The sequence below is a fragment of the Anolis sagrei genome, chromosome 5 (genome assembly GCF_037176765.1).
Source record: "Anolis sagrei isolate rAnoSag1 chromosome 5, rAnoSag1.mat, whole genome shotgun sequence".
NCBI lineage: Eukaryota > Metazoa > Chordata > Lepidosauria > Squamata > Dactyloidae > Anolis > Anolis sagrei.
The window spans coordinates 29,954,625-29,969,946 of NC_090025.1; the positions used below are offsets into that span (position 1 = coordinate 29,954,625).

Genomic DNA, 15,322 nt, shown 5'->3' on the forward strand with positions numbered 1-15,322 from the left:
GTAGCCAAGGTAAAATAAATTGATTTGGCATAACTCAGCACATTTAATTACATCTAAAGCATAGGTAATATAGACTGTAATGGTTTAGGAAGTTACTTTGGAGTAAGTCTGATTAAAATCAGTGAGGCTCATTTCTGAGTAGACATACATAAGATTATATTGTAAACCTGAAAGCAAACCACACAGTAAACACTTGATTTGTGTTGCTATCTGTCCTAGTTTTCATGTTCTGAAATCCTTATGAATAGTAGTAGTAGTAGTAGTAATAACAACAACAACAACAACAACTTTATTTATATTTCACCTTCTCTCCCCAAGGGAACTCAGGGTGGATATGCAAAAAGAGGAGGCCACGGTCACAGCTATGTGAAGGAACTAACATAATGAACTGTGCAGTTGCCCTGAGAGGCTATAAAAGCAGTAATCAAAGTAATCTAGCAATCAGTGCCAATGGTCTATATTAGAAGTTTTTCTGAGCAGTTGTAATCTCAGTTTTGCTCCTTTTCAGAGGATTTTGGCAAATTGGGCGATACAAATGTTGCAAATGTTGAAAATGCAAAGTCCTGCTACAATTCTTAGAGCCGCAAACTAGCCTCCTGCGGGAGCAAACTGTGCGAGCACGTCCTTGACGTCATGAGACTGCGACTCTCTCTCCACTCCTTTCTCCGCCTCTTTCTCCGTCCCAGAGTGGTTTTTCCTTTGCTAAGGCAGCATTGCCAGCATTCTCTCGTTGTTGAATTCTGCCAACAACGAGAGTACGCTGGCAATGCTGCCCTAGCAAAGGAAAAACCACGCTGGCATGGAGAAAGAGGCGGAGAAAGGGGCGGAGAGAGAGGCGGAGTCTCATGACGTCAAGGACTTGCTCGCACAGTTTGCTCCCGCAGGAGGCTAGTTTGCGACGGGTCTTACTGAGGTGTCTGCAGTTGGGTCTGCTGACACACCAGCAAGAATTGTAGTAGGACTAGAGTTTGGAATGGGGAAACAGCCACTTAGATGGAAGCAGTAAAAGGACCTAGTATAAGTACTGGGATTGTTATGAGCAAACTGATAGCATTCTTTAAAAAGAAACATAATCAGGAGGTGACTGGCTGAGCATTTGAAGTCACTAAGTTACATATGTCCCTTTATTGTTATTTTGGAAATCTATAGTCCTTTATATTTTATCGTAAAAATTAATAAATTGTGTTTGTTGTCAAATATATGTAACAGCAAAAGAGCAGAACCAAACCTCCAAATTAGTGTTTTTCATGAAGATGTATTTATATCGCAGCACTGAATATTCTGTCTTGAACATTTTTTTTCTCAGATCGATAATAGGACGTAGGTTCTTTTTCATAATCGGAACTTTGTACTTCTATCGCTGCATTACTATGTATGTCACCACCTTACCTGTGCCTGGAATGCATTTTCAGTGTGCTCCAAAGGTAAATATAAGTGAATAAAAATTATCTTTGTTTTGATAATGGGTTGGCTTGAAATGTTTTATATAATAAAATATCCTTCAGCTTTTGTTTGCTCTTTTCTTGTTCCCTTATTTTTATCCTAGTTAAATGGAGATTCTCAAGCTAAAGTACAGCGGATACTACGACTAATTTCCGGTGGTGGACTGTCTATAACAGGTTCACACATCCTATGTGGAGACTTCCTGTTCAGTGGTCATACTGTAATTCTAACACTCACGTACCTGTTTATCAAGGAATGTAAGTTTTCACTGTTCACAAACCAACAGATAGATTGGTTCTGACTTATAAATATTGCAGTTAGCTGGGCCACTGTGGGAAAATCTATTAAAGCAGCTCTTATTGAGTAGTATATCATTCATGTGGAAGAGTTTAGCAGTCAAATGTGCTTCTCCATTCCAGTGTAATTAACCAAAAAGAAGGTTTGTATTTATATAAAGAATATTAGCTGGTAAACTGCTCTCAAGTGAAAACACAATTTATTATCTTTTATGCAAGGGTGGAGGACCTCTTTTAGCCAAAAGGCCAAATGAATTGCACAGAAGTTCTTGCAGCCTGCATTCGAGTAATGAACAGAGCCAAAGGCAGAAGAGTAGGATCAAACATAGGCATATGTAGCTTAAAAATTTTGAAGTCACTAAGTAAACACTAAAGAAGCATTTTAGGTTTTTGGCACAGGAACAACCTATTAAAAAGCTAGTTCGTTTGCTGTGTTGAGAGATAGCCATCTAGAAGTGTCCAATTTTCAAAAATTTGGGAGCTGGTTGGGTCTTCGTTTTTTTGTTCTAAGGGAAAATTTTAGGAAAAATGAAATTTTATACATTAAATTATATTTTGTTCAGAATATAATTACAAATTGAGCATACTTATTTAATACTGAACACTGCCTTACTTTTAAATGCTTTCCTCTCACATAATTTGTTTAGGGATTATTTTGAGCCACCAAATATATGAACAACTTAACTTAAATATGTTATTATTCATTCTTTAAAAAGTACTCATTTCTTTCTAGAAAAAAATGTTGGAAGTTTTTCCCCTTATTTTTTTTTACCCTGGGACTTCACATCCTTAGTGTCGTCCAGTAATCAGTTTCCCCTAGTAGTAATAAAAAAGTCGACCCACTATTCCATGCTAGTTTACATATCTAGAATACTTGCTCATTATATGGATTAGTGGATAGTGCTAGAGAATGTCTAAAATGGAAACCCCTATGAACCATGGTGAAAGTTTCAGTTAAAACAATTTCAATTTGTCAATGCAGATTCTCATAAGCATTAGTATATGCCTTTATTAAGTTCTGTTCAGCCTAATCTGGGATATTCTAGCAAAGCAATGTATGTAATTTCAGTTTCAGTACACAAGATGTAGAAACACAAGAGCAAATTCATGAATAGTTGATAAACGGTTTTACCACATTTTTAAATTTAATTTTGATGCGTTGCAACTGCCACGATGTTCCAGTTATCGCTCTAATGTGGTTATTTTAAAATGTAATACATTAACTTGTATTCCCTCAGAAAGGGGCCACTTTGCCTTTGAATTTCATGAAATTCTACCAAAGCTTTTAGCAGTTCATTGATTTTTGAAGTAAAGTGCGTAACTTTTAAAGAAAAGTGATACGATTTTTTTTTAGGCTCATTGAATTAAAGTGCCATTACAGTCAGCCCCCTACATTTGCTGGATTAGGAGCACAGACACCCATCCCCCTCTTCCCCGCAGAAGCTAAAAACCACAAATATTAAAATTGCTATTTTCTTTACCTGAGAGATCACACCTCTAAGGTTAGTTTCTCCAGCATGCCTGTATGATCAGCTTCCAGCAGATTGTACTGGAAGACTTAGAGTTTCCTAGAAAGGTGTTGTCAACATGACTCATTTTCTGGTAGACATTGACCATACAGTTACATTGGAGGACTTAAAGTTTCTTAGAGCAAACGGTTTTAATAAAATCCATGCATAATCAAATCTGCAAAAGTCAAATGCAGAGGGCTGATTGTATACTCAAAGAACTGAAGTAGAAAATAAATTAATTTTCTTGGAATAGGGTTAAAATGATCAATCTTCACAAGTTTTTTCCTTTAAATTTCTGTAATATAGAAATATCTCCTATTGTAAGATCTGAAGAGAAACCAGAATATCTCCTATTAGAATACATCTGCTTTTTAATTGAAGCAAAGATTGTCTATGTTTTTTAGCGACGGGATAGGGCTATAGTTGAAGCAAGAGCAGGTACTGTTCTATTATTTGAAAAAGAGTACAGTATACTCTTTAGTTTGCTTTGAACAGGCATCTTGCCAGTATAAAAGATGCTTCCTGTTCGCAGCCCTATTTATCAATATGTTTAACTCTCTGGCCAGAGACGCTTGTACAAGCTTCCTTCCTCCTGCACCCACTTGCAATTTATTTTTGGAGTGAGCAATAAAACACAGTATTTATATGTTGATGTCATTCCATGAAGAAAACAACTTTAAAAGGGAACAAATGTTATTATCCAAAATGATAAAGGAAATTAAAGATTAGCTAATGTAATGTTTGGTATCTTCTTTGCTTCCCCAGAAATAAATTACAATTTGTGTGCTACTATCAGTTTGGTTCAGTAATTTGAGTATTGGATTATGACTGGTACATGACGAGTCGAAACCCTATTTGCCCATGGAAACACACTGGGTGATCTTGGCAAGTCATTCATTTGCAGCCTCAAAGAAAGGCAATGGTCAGCCCCTTTGACATGAACCCTTCTCTTTTTGGCAAATCTTGCTAAGAAAACCCTTAGTGTTGCCTTAAATCGGAAACAAAGTGGTTTCTAATTTAATAAGCACAAATCCAGTTGTTTGTGTAGTAACAGTACATCTATTAAAACAATGAAATTTACTTGAAGATTGAACAATCAAGTTTCCATAGAGCCAGTGAGTCTATTTTAATTGGGATTGATTTAGGCTCTAGTCATGGATTGATTAAGGAAGTCAGAAATATAGTACTGGTGGTATGTGCTCCCATGTATGAATGATGAAAAGTTGCTTGAAGATTTCAAATTGTTGTTGGTTTCTTCCTCTGGGATCTTATCTATCAAGTGAAACTGGAATTGAAAAAAAAAACTTTCCCTATCCAACTTCCTGGAATTAGGATATGTGGTTGGTCTGATTTTTAGGTGCACAAGAAGCTGCAGGAAGGATAGAAATTACCAATATAAGCACAAGAGCAGGATTCAGCAAAAGTCCACAACCAATTACAAACACAGACCAGATGAATACCCTTCTCTATATGTGTGTGTGCTTTTTTCAAAAAAGAATTTTGCCTGTTGAACCCACAATATGGTCTTAGAGAACAGGGTTACTAATTCCTGTAAATTAGAGCAACAAGAGAGGCTGCTAAACTGAAACCCAGTTTTGATCATGCTGAAGCCCCTCCACTCTTTTTCTCAATGCCACCCTCAGGTTTTAATGGCATAATTTTTTGGAACAGTTTTGTTTTAAATACACACAGAAAGCCTCCAGTTACATTAAAACACATAAAGGTAATTGTCATTTTGAGAGACACTACAGAGGGAAACAGAAGTATTTAGGCTTGATGTGAGGTCTAAGGATTTTTGTAGGGAAGGTTGACCCCTAGCTTCCACACAGTTGCTCACCACTATTGAAAATAAGTATGAGTGTGCATTTGTTTTGTCATTTTCCACTTCCAACTTATTTATTTGCTTTGAACAGATTCACCCCGTCACTTTTGGTGGTATCATTTGATATGCTGGTGTATGAGTGTTGCTGGAATAATCTGTATTCTAGTTGGACATGAACATTATACAGTAGATGTTGTCATTGCTTACTACATAACCACAAGGCTCTTCTGGTGGTACCATACAATGGCTAACGAAAAGGTGAGTAACAAGCATGTATGTTGTAAAATAAATGTTGGATGATTTTAGCACTCCTTTAAAATATGTCATATTGAGATTTCTGAGGAAAACGAGACATTGGGGCATTTCCCACATTTCTTTTGAAAAGGTTACATGGCTTAAATCTGAAGAGTGGGTCCAGATGCAGTACACTGGTGAAAGATGCCTCTCTCTGGTTCCTCGACAACATTGTCTCAAAAGCCCTCACTGGCCCTATTTATGTCAAGGCTCTTTTAAGATCCACATGCCTGGCAGGATATTACATCTTATTCATGGGTACCGGACATTATCCATGGATATATGAGCAAATACACAACTTTTTTGTACAAACAACACTTAATCAAAACTGACTCACCTTCACCCTTACTGAAGAAAGTACTAACTCTATACATCTAAAACTTTTGAACAAAAGAATCAACCCAAAAAATGTGGTTCGGCTTATCAATGGGTCAGCGTAAATACTGTATCTTTAGTCTTATAAAAAAGGGAATTGTCCCATTCTCTGCATAGAGTGCCAAGAGGCCAGAGCTTAATCCATCCCAGTAGAGCCTAAAAGAAGCACCGATTCTTTCAGTCTCCACCATGATACTGCTTCTGGCCATTTTTGGGGGAAAATGGTAGCAGCCAGAGGCAGCAAACCCCGAGGGGCAGCCTTGGTTGTTTCAGACATTGAATGTTTGCCTTTTTGTTGTTGGAATCCGCCCTGAGTCCCCTCAGTAAGATAGGATGGAATACAAATAAAGTTGTTCTTGTTGTTGTTGTTATTGCTTCTTCTATGGAATGACCCTTAACTTATCTGTGGGTCATACCAAAATTGATAACTTTAACCCCGAAACTCCTGCTGCCATGAAGAATGGCTTAATGATTCAAACTTTTGAAGCAACAAACCAGAGTTCCTAGTTTGCAATAAACCATGAATGGAAGGTCTGCAGTCTAGTTATACAATGAAGGAGGAGCCAAGTGGGAGCTCCTGAACCATATGCTAGTTCCCTCACAATTAGCCTTAATTCTTTAGAGTATTATTTACATCATTACTAGCTGTTTTTAGTTATGCATGTAGTTGCTTCATAGTCATTGAATCTAAAGAACCATATTGTACGGAATAGGCCTGTCTTAAAACAACGCTGCTAATATAAAATGTTAGTGGAATAACAGTAATAAAACTTTAAATCTTTCACTGTTATTTATACCTTCCATATATACAAAAAATGAAATCTGAACAATAAGCAACTTTGTGGTGGAAAAAATAAATTGAAAAAATCCAAAGGTTTTTTTAAAACATAGGTTAGAACTTGCTCATTATCCAGATGGGAAAACTGCATAGAGACTCCATGTATTATCACTTCCAAGTTCTTTGGAGGCAGGGTGTAGTAAAAAATAGTAATAAATCTTACTTTGCCAAATTTTATTTTTCTGGCGTCTAAGTTTCTAATAAGGCAAGATAATGTTGAAAACAATGTTGAATATGAAAGAAGAAATACAATCATATTGATTAACCTGTCTAATCAACTATAGCTTGTTAACATGGAGGTGGTCTTTTTTTAAGAAAAAGTTGTCCTGCATGCTAAGTGTAGCTTAATACATAGACACATATGTATTTTCTTCTTTTATTGCAGAACTTGAAAGTTTCATCACAGACTAATTTCCTGTCTCGAGCGTGGTGGTATCCAATATTCAATTTTTTTGAGAAGAATATCCAAGGTTCAGTTCCTTGTTGTTTTTCATGGCCAATATCTTGGCCCCCTAGTTGTTTCAAGTCTTCATGCAAAAAATATTCCCGGGTTCAAAAAACAGGAGAGGACAATGAAAAATCCACCTGAAGAGAATGAAGGCAAGAAAATGGATTGACTCTTTTGTTCTACCAAAATGTTGTGCTATAACCAAAGCTCTTAAGATGACTAGATTGTTAACTGAAGAAGTGGACCAAACTTTGTGCAACTGATTTAAGAAAAGACAATTGTAGACACACACAAAGTCATTATCCCTTAGTATGTTTTTATAATCCTATTGTTCAGTCCATCCCACCCCTAGATGCCAGTAGACACTGGTACTCAGTGGACCTTCTGGTGCCAAAACAATACTTCCTAAGAAGAGGAGCCAGGATGTGGTTTCCTAATGAGATTAAGAGGTGCCAAAGAACACATCACACCATCTGTTCATAAATATCACTTATCCACAGAAGCACCGAAACAAAATAACAGCTTCAGATTTCTGGAGCCTGTTTAGCAAAACCATCATAAACGATACAGGGCACAGTAGTAGTCTCTCTAAGTATATATGGGGAGAAATTAGCAAGCTGTGTTTGCATTATTCTCACTAGTGACAACAAGATCTGTGATATATGACTAATGAAACCAGAAGTGACCCTTGATCTTTTTATACTCTCTTTTATGGGAATGAGTGAATACATTATGACCAAGTAATGCCACCACAGATCCATGTACTCTGCTCTGTATTGACTTTTACATTTTTTAAAAAAGAAGTGGTTATTTTATATATGAAAATAAAACCTATTTTATCTGATGATACTGAACGTTAGAAATAATGTCTACTAATGTCATCAGAGTTCTGTGAGAGAAAAACTAATTTATTATTGAAATATATGTTAAGTCAAGAGAACTATTTAAGATTCTGCTGGTCAGTTAGCTTGCATGAATGTGTGGTGCATGTGCATAATATATTTGAGTATGTCCACTTTGCTGTGAATACTCAAAATTTGGAGAGGCCGAAGTCACGGGAGAATGTTGGCAATTGTTCAGATAACAACTAAAAATACAGCCCACTGGTCAGAAATCACAAAACCATAGTTATCCTCCTAGTTTCCCTCAACTCTTGACAAAGGACCTTGGAGGCATTGTGGCCCTCTTCCCAAATCCCTTGCAAGAATGGTCAAGTGAATGTTTGCAATAGTTTTATGTGTGGAATCGTGAACTAAAGGAAGAAGGAAAAGCCACTCTTCCTCTCTGTTCTCCTGATGGGTGCCTCCAAGGACTCAAATTGCCTTTTTATCACAGAACCCAAGAGGAACAGAAAAATGCATTCCATCCAAAATTAAGCAATTACCATTATGAATGGCCATTAACTGATTGTTCTCATGCAGTGGTGTTCCTGTATTTTTGGTCATTAATTGAAGGACTGTTGGCTTTCTCGTGTGACTGTTGCTATAATGGATAACACACATGGCCAGACATTTACATGCATTAGCAAATAATATATTAATTAAAATGAGGCATAATGGCAACATTTCCGCTAATCCCTCAGTTTACTAGGTTCAGTCTTGTGTAAACAGGCTGCCCTTTTTTTGGAATACTTAACAAGAAATGTTAACAAATTTTGCTGGAATTTTTGAATATTGAGCTGGATATAAACATTACTTTTGTTTTTTCTTGGCATAGATTTGTGTTAGTGTGCCAAGGTTATTCACTGCAATAGGTGTGAGGGGTTTTGTTTCACTATTACCTAACGCTGTTATTATTAAATGGTCATATGGCCAATCTGCAAACGTTTTGATTTCAGGGTTGGTTTGTTTGGACAAAGTGTCTTATTATAAAGTTAACATGTGGGAGCATCTAAACTTTTTTAAAGCTGATATGGCCCACTTTGTTTCTGTTTTGTACAGGAATCAAACAGTGCCATTAGCATTACAATACCTAGCAGTTAAATGTGCTGAATTTTTCTTGTTATCAAATGCTTTTATTTAAAAAAAACTCAGTAAAAGCAACATTCAGAAAAAGCATCTATTTGAATTTTCCTTACTCTAATTAATTTTGTTAAATTATGGTTTGAAGGCTAACATTAAGTGACAAGAAGTTAATTTGAAAATTTGCTCTGAAAATTTGGCTGAAAACTGAGAATGGGGATCTATCTTTCAGAACATCACTTTGAAAACAGCAAATTTTAATACTGTACATCAATACTGCAACCTGAACATGAAAGTGTGACAGTTCATTTCATTGTCTTACTTTATAGGTCATCCTTCTTCTCTAGAAAAACAATAAGATTCTTGGGTTGCTCTGAGTTTTCCGTGCTGTATTGCCATGTTCCAGATGCATTCTCTCCTGATGTTGGAACATGCTTCTGGAATATGGCCATGAAAGCCTTCAACAACACATATAAGATACATGCTTGTGCTCAGGCCAGTTCTAGGCACATTTATTTACTTTTTTAAAGTCTGCTTAGCTTTAATAGCTAAGCAGATTTTTTAATACAGAGTGATATGTAATGCCTGATAAATTGATACATTTGATTTTAAAACCTAACATGAAAGCATATGTATTTCTATTTTTCCTTTGTTGAAAGCGGTGACCACACTCCAAAGAAATGTAGTAGAAAGACAGAAGTATGTACTAGGGCACTATTTTTATACAACAGCTTTTTCCAGATCACCTTAAGTCCAGTGTGTATAACAAAATACATGTAAATGTGTTAAGCAGTCTATACCTGGCCTACAACTAGTTCTCCTATAGCAAAGGTATAGAAAGAAACATGTTTGAAGCTGCCCCCAAACTAGACAACAACACGGACGTTTCAAAAGCATTGCAAGATTCTGTTTGAAGGAAAGGTCATGCACACTTATTTTGTGTGTTTTGCATGAACACTGACCCAGTGGTACAATTTCAGAAGGCACTAATGTAGGAACAGTTTCTTTCCACACATCCTCAACCTGATCCATTAAACTTGAAAAAACAATTCAGAGGGTTTGGTTTTAAAAGATCTAAAATACTATCTGAATTCAAGAGTACCATCCATGCTCTACAAATACTCCCGTTGTCTTGTTGCATTTTATCTTCTGAGTGTTTCAGAGAAAGCTGGACTCATTTATAAGGTTTTTCAAAAAGAAGTTAATAAAACATCAACTAACAGTTCTATGGTTTTGTTTTTAAAACATTACTGATTTTTAGAACTTAATTTAGATTGTTTTCAAATTGAAATATAGACACATGGAGTGAAATCTACTTATTTACCCAGCTAGAGTAAATATCAGTGGGATTTAAACAAATGATTTATACAACAATTGCTTTAATAGGTTTGTTTAAGTTAGTAAAAGCAATTGAATTTAGGCTACAGTTTGCCTTCCTTGTTTTATTACTCCTCTGTGGTGACTTAAGTTTGCAAATTTATTTATGAAAAGTCTGCAAGCGCAGTTCTTGAATATGTTCATTCTGGCTGGTTGGCTGCATTAGACTACATGGTCACAATTTATGAAGGCCTAATCTCTGATATTCCTATCAAATATGTTCACACTTTTCAGTCAAGTTTTTGAAATTACAAAGTCCCTGATTGGAAGTAATCCTAAGGGAAAAGCATAACATGTAAACCCCAAACTCAAAAAACTAAAATTTAATCTATAAACAGGTTTTTGAAATATTAAAATTATTTGTTAGTCCTATAAAGCTACCTTTAGCTATCAAAGCAAAAGCAAGCCATAAGCAAAGCTAAGAAGAAGCATGTGAATATTATGAAAAGGATGTGCCTAAAATCACAAAAATAACCATCGTAGGGAGATAAGCTAATGTTCCTAAAAAGTAACATAGAACACATTCAGAATTACTTTCATGGTCACCACCTTACTGTTTTCGACTAGCTATGTTGCCTTAAATATGCTTTAAATGCACTAAGTTTTTTCACCTATCAAGTACCAATACAGATGCCACTTGTTGATAATGTTCTAATTTCTTTTCTTTTCTTCTTCTCCAAAACCGTTTCTCTGTGATTTGGTGAAATACCTCAGAACACTTTTGAAATAGTATTATTTAAAAAGCTAGAAATTTGTTTTGGAAGACTGCCTTCAAGAAGAAACATGTAGATCAGTTTAGTGTTACACATATCTACACAGGCTTTTAAGCTTGTTGTTAAAACTTAGCAGGCCAATCATTGTATAGTACTTAATGAGCTTTTTGCCACAATTATTGAGGTTAAATTTAGTAACCTTACAAATACAGCTGACTTCTAACAGGTATCTTCACTGTGTTCATATTAAAATGTAAGTATAGATAAACCAATGCAAATAGGATCTTTGTGCACTGTGCCTATTAACTCTTATTGGATGTATGTGACATTGCATTGTAGTTGAGTGTGGAGTAGTTTAACCTTTTATGGTTAGATTTGTTTAAAAGCCTTATCTTTGTCTCTTTATTCATATATGCTTTCCATTAGGAGAAATTCAATTGCCATGTTGCCTTCACAATTGCACCTTTTATGTGTCTTTCTGGTTTGGTGCAGGAAGGAGAATAAAGATACTCTGTATTACGAATATGTATGTAATATTTTATGGGGGGAATGCAAGGTGAAGCGGTGGGGAATTGGCTTTGCATTTGTAAAATTTGAAAACGCATCATCCATTTTTTAAAAAACCACTATGAATCCAGACTATGTTGATGCAAGTTGCATATTGTTCCTATTGACTTCAGTGGAACTTAAATCAGGACTGATTCATCCATTAATTCCAACAGGACCTAAGACATCTAACTTAATCTGGAACCATCTCATTTCTTAAATAAGAAAGGCTGTTCTAAATTGTTTCTTTATAAGTTCTGAAATATTTTATTATAGCTGTCTGTCTTTGGCAACATAAATGACGAGGGCTTTTAGTTTTAACTCAAAGCTGCACAACAATACAATTTTTATTAATTTAAAGTAATTGTGGTCCAGCTACTGGTGCCTTGGGATCTATATATTGCTTCCAGACATTGATAGGAAGAGCTGGTTTGGCCACTAAAAAAGCTATACTTGGGAAAGTAAATGTGTGTGTTGCAAGAACACCAAAATCTGCATTATCAATGGTGCAGATGTAGCAAATGTTCAAGAGCTTTCAGTGGTTATGCATATCATGCTGGTGCTATACACAAATACACAAATAAGCTTTTGTACTGTGATACTTCAAAAAGGAATGTGGAAAGCTACTTCAGGAAGAGGGACTATAACTATCAGCCTCCCTATGGGGTAACAGAATTTCTGGGTCATTGTGATTCCATTTCCGCGTTGCTTGGTAAAACAAAAGTATTTTGATTTCAGCTGGTTGAAGAGGAGATAGGACATGGATATAACAAAAAGGAAATGATGCAGATTCTTCTAGTTTGTCTGTTTTTACTTATTAATAACGTTGGCCATCTTGACCAGACCCTGATACTGTTTACATGTATCTCAGCATTTCTTTGAAATGGAATAATAGAATCATAGAATGGGAAGGGGTTTAAAAGACCAACCCCTTTCTCAATGCAAGATCTCCAGCAAAAGCATTCCCAGTAAGTAATTGTCTTGCCTTTTTCTGAAAACATTCAGAGGGGAAGCTCACCATATTTCTGGGCATTTGGTTCCATTGTCAAACCCCTCTCACTTGCAATGCATCCCTTCTAATGTTTAATTAAGATATATTATCCTTGACGTAAAATCATTCAAGCTGATCCTACCAACCTAACCCTTCCATTTGGTGCAGGAGAGAACAATCTTGTTCCCCCCTCACTGTGACAGCTCTTGAGGTGTTTCGATTTGGTGGTCTGCAGTTGGAGGGTATGCATTCCAGATGAGGTTGGGGCAAGCAGCCATTTCTTCCCTTAAGCTGTAAAGCAGCTGATTCTGACTGTAACATGGCTCTGTTTGGCTTGATAGTACTGCCAACCAAGATTCTTCTAAGGTGCAAAGCCAACCTTGCATTGAGGCAGCTCATACATGTGGACAGAAGTGCCCCCAACTACCTAAATCTGCCCTTAGTAGGCACCAAACATTCAAAGGCCAAAGAGCCTTTGAATGACTGCTTCAGATGACTAGAAGCAGTAATCTCTTCCTATTCCAAATAAATTTCAGCCATAATTGAGTGTGCATAAATTTTCTGACAATTTAGCCAAGTCCAGGTTTAGCATCAGCAACAACTTAAAGAAGACCAAATTCCAAAATTTTAGATGAATTTATATTGGTTTGTGGTGTGTGTGTGTGTGTGTGTGGGGGGGGGGGTTGCAGCAAGTCCTCATCAAAAAAAATATATCGATGAATTGTACTCAGGTACTAGATCAGGGCTTCTTAAACTTTTTCCACTCGTTACCCCTTTCTGCCCAAGAATCTTTTACGTGACCCCAGGTATATAAAATTGGTATAACAATTACACATGTATTGAAAATAAAGACTTGCTAAGTAGGTTGTCTACTGTTGTTAATTTTTTTGTGACCCTGAATTTAAGTCAGGGCCCACCTTTAAGAAGCAGTGTACTAGATTGCTCATAGATTCATATATTCTTGTTTCTGTTGGCTCAGAACAACTATGAGAAGGAAGAAGAATTGGGAAATTATGTGTTCTTCCTTAGGAGACAGATCCTGATATTAGTAAATCTGCAACAGCTTTACTAGGAAAGGAAGAACATGCTGGGAACTTAGATGTTCTTCCTTAGGAGACAGATCCTGATATTAGATTTACTAGATATTAGTAAATCTGCAACAGCTTTGAACTTAAAAGATATAATTGATTACAAGTTTCCTCTGCTTTGATCCTGAGAATTCTCCACTGGAATCATCTCAGAATGTAAACCAGGCAAGGGCAAACTTCAGCCCTCCACATGTTTTGAACTTCAACTCCTACAATTCCTAACAGCCTACCAGGTGTTAGGAATTGTGGGAGTTGAAATCCAAAACACTTGGAGAGCCGAAGTTTGCCCAGGCAAACCTTTGTGGAAAAGAAAGTGGCCATTTTGAGTCTTTAGTATTAAATGTTCCATTAGTTTCAGTTCCTTTGCTCCTCTGCAACAAGGAAAGAGTGACCTCTGCCTGAAATCTTAGAGAGCTGCTTCTATTTGTAGAAAATACGGAACAAGGTGGATTGATCTCCTCATTCTGTCCCTCACAGTAATCAGTTTGGTTCTTTATCTAGGATAAAACTGGATATTCCCCCTAATTTACCGTAGAGCATGAAGACAACGCTATAATGCAATTTCAATTATATGTGAAAGATGATATAAATGCACAATTTTACAAAAATTTAGAGAAAATCTTCTGAAGAAAATATTTTAAAAAACAATATCAGTGCTCTTAACCATAGAAATGCCTGTGTCCCATGCTTTCATAGAGATACTTGTAACATTTCATCCGGGGAGCGAGGTTAGCCCAACTTCTGCCAACCTGGCAGTTCGAAAACATGCAAATGTGAGTAGATCAGTGGGTACCACTCCGGCAGGAAGGTAATGGTGTTCCATGCAGTCATTAGAAATGGAGATGAGCACCACCCCCCAGAGTTTGACACAACTCGACTTAATGTCAAGGGAAAACCTTTAACTTTTGATTATAGAGAAAAATCCATAAACAAAGTACTGTATTACTTAATGCAAAGCAGAGAATTTAAGATTAAACATATTCTCTTGTGATGAGGATTCAAGCATGCTGTCAACAGATGCAACTAAGCCAAATCAACCTTTCTTTGACTTCCCAGATCAAAACTCCCAGCATTCCATAGCACTGAGCCTTTGCAGTTAAAAGTGTTGTCAAACTGCGTTAATTCTACTGCATAGACACACCCATAGGTCCTCATAGTTTCCAGGAGTTGACATAGCAATAACATCTGTATTGAATACCTATCATCTCCCAGAGAATTGGGAAGAGCCACAGTAGATGTAGTAAACTTCCATTTTGTTCCAAATGATAATAAGTCTAGCAAACCTTATGTACCTGAATTTATAATTTGGAAACTTTATGTACACTTGCCAACACTAGCAGTATGTTAACTTTTATCACCTTTTGAAATAACTGCATTGCAAACCAATGTTACAAAATAAAGTGCCTCTGTAAGAAAGATTATTCTTGATGGGTATAATATTTTGAAACATTTCTTTTGTAGTAGTGCACTATTTGTATTATTATTGCTAATTCCTTGTTATTCTTGTTCCTTTTTTCCTGTAGTGTGTTTATAAAACATATGTCTGCACCAGAAAATGTATATTTATACCTTGCCTACCTAATGCGAAATAAGGATTTTTAATATTTATGCAATGATTA

The 15,322-nt window shown here is 36.2% G+C and overlaps 1 protein-coding gene across 1 annotated transcript in view; it reads left to right on the forward strand.

Annotated features, from left to right (window-relative positions):
• Positions 1–11,601, forward strand: part of SGMS2 (sphingomyelin synthase 2) — a 33,656-nt gene extending 22,055 nt beyond the window's left edge. The window contains exons 3-6 of the mRNA XM_060779120.2: positions 1,307–1,424; positions 1,547–1,700; positions 5,164–5,330; positions 6,965–11,601. Of these exons, the coding sequence (XP_060635103.2) occupies positions 1,307–1,424; positions 1,547–1,700; positions 5,164–5,330; positions 6,965–7,168 (643 nt within the window). The 3' untranslated portion in view covers positions 7,169–11,601. The remainder of the gene's footprint in view (positions 1–1,306; positions 1,425–1,546; positions 1,701–5,163; positions 5,331–6,964) is intronic.
• The last annotated feature ends 3,721 nt before the right edge of the window (positions 11,602–15,322 follow it).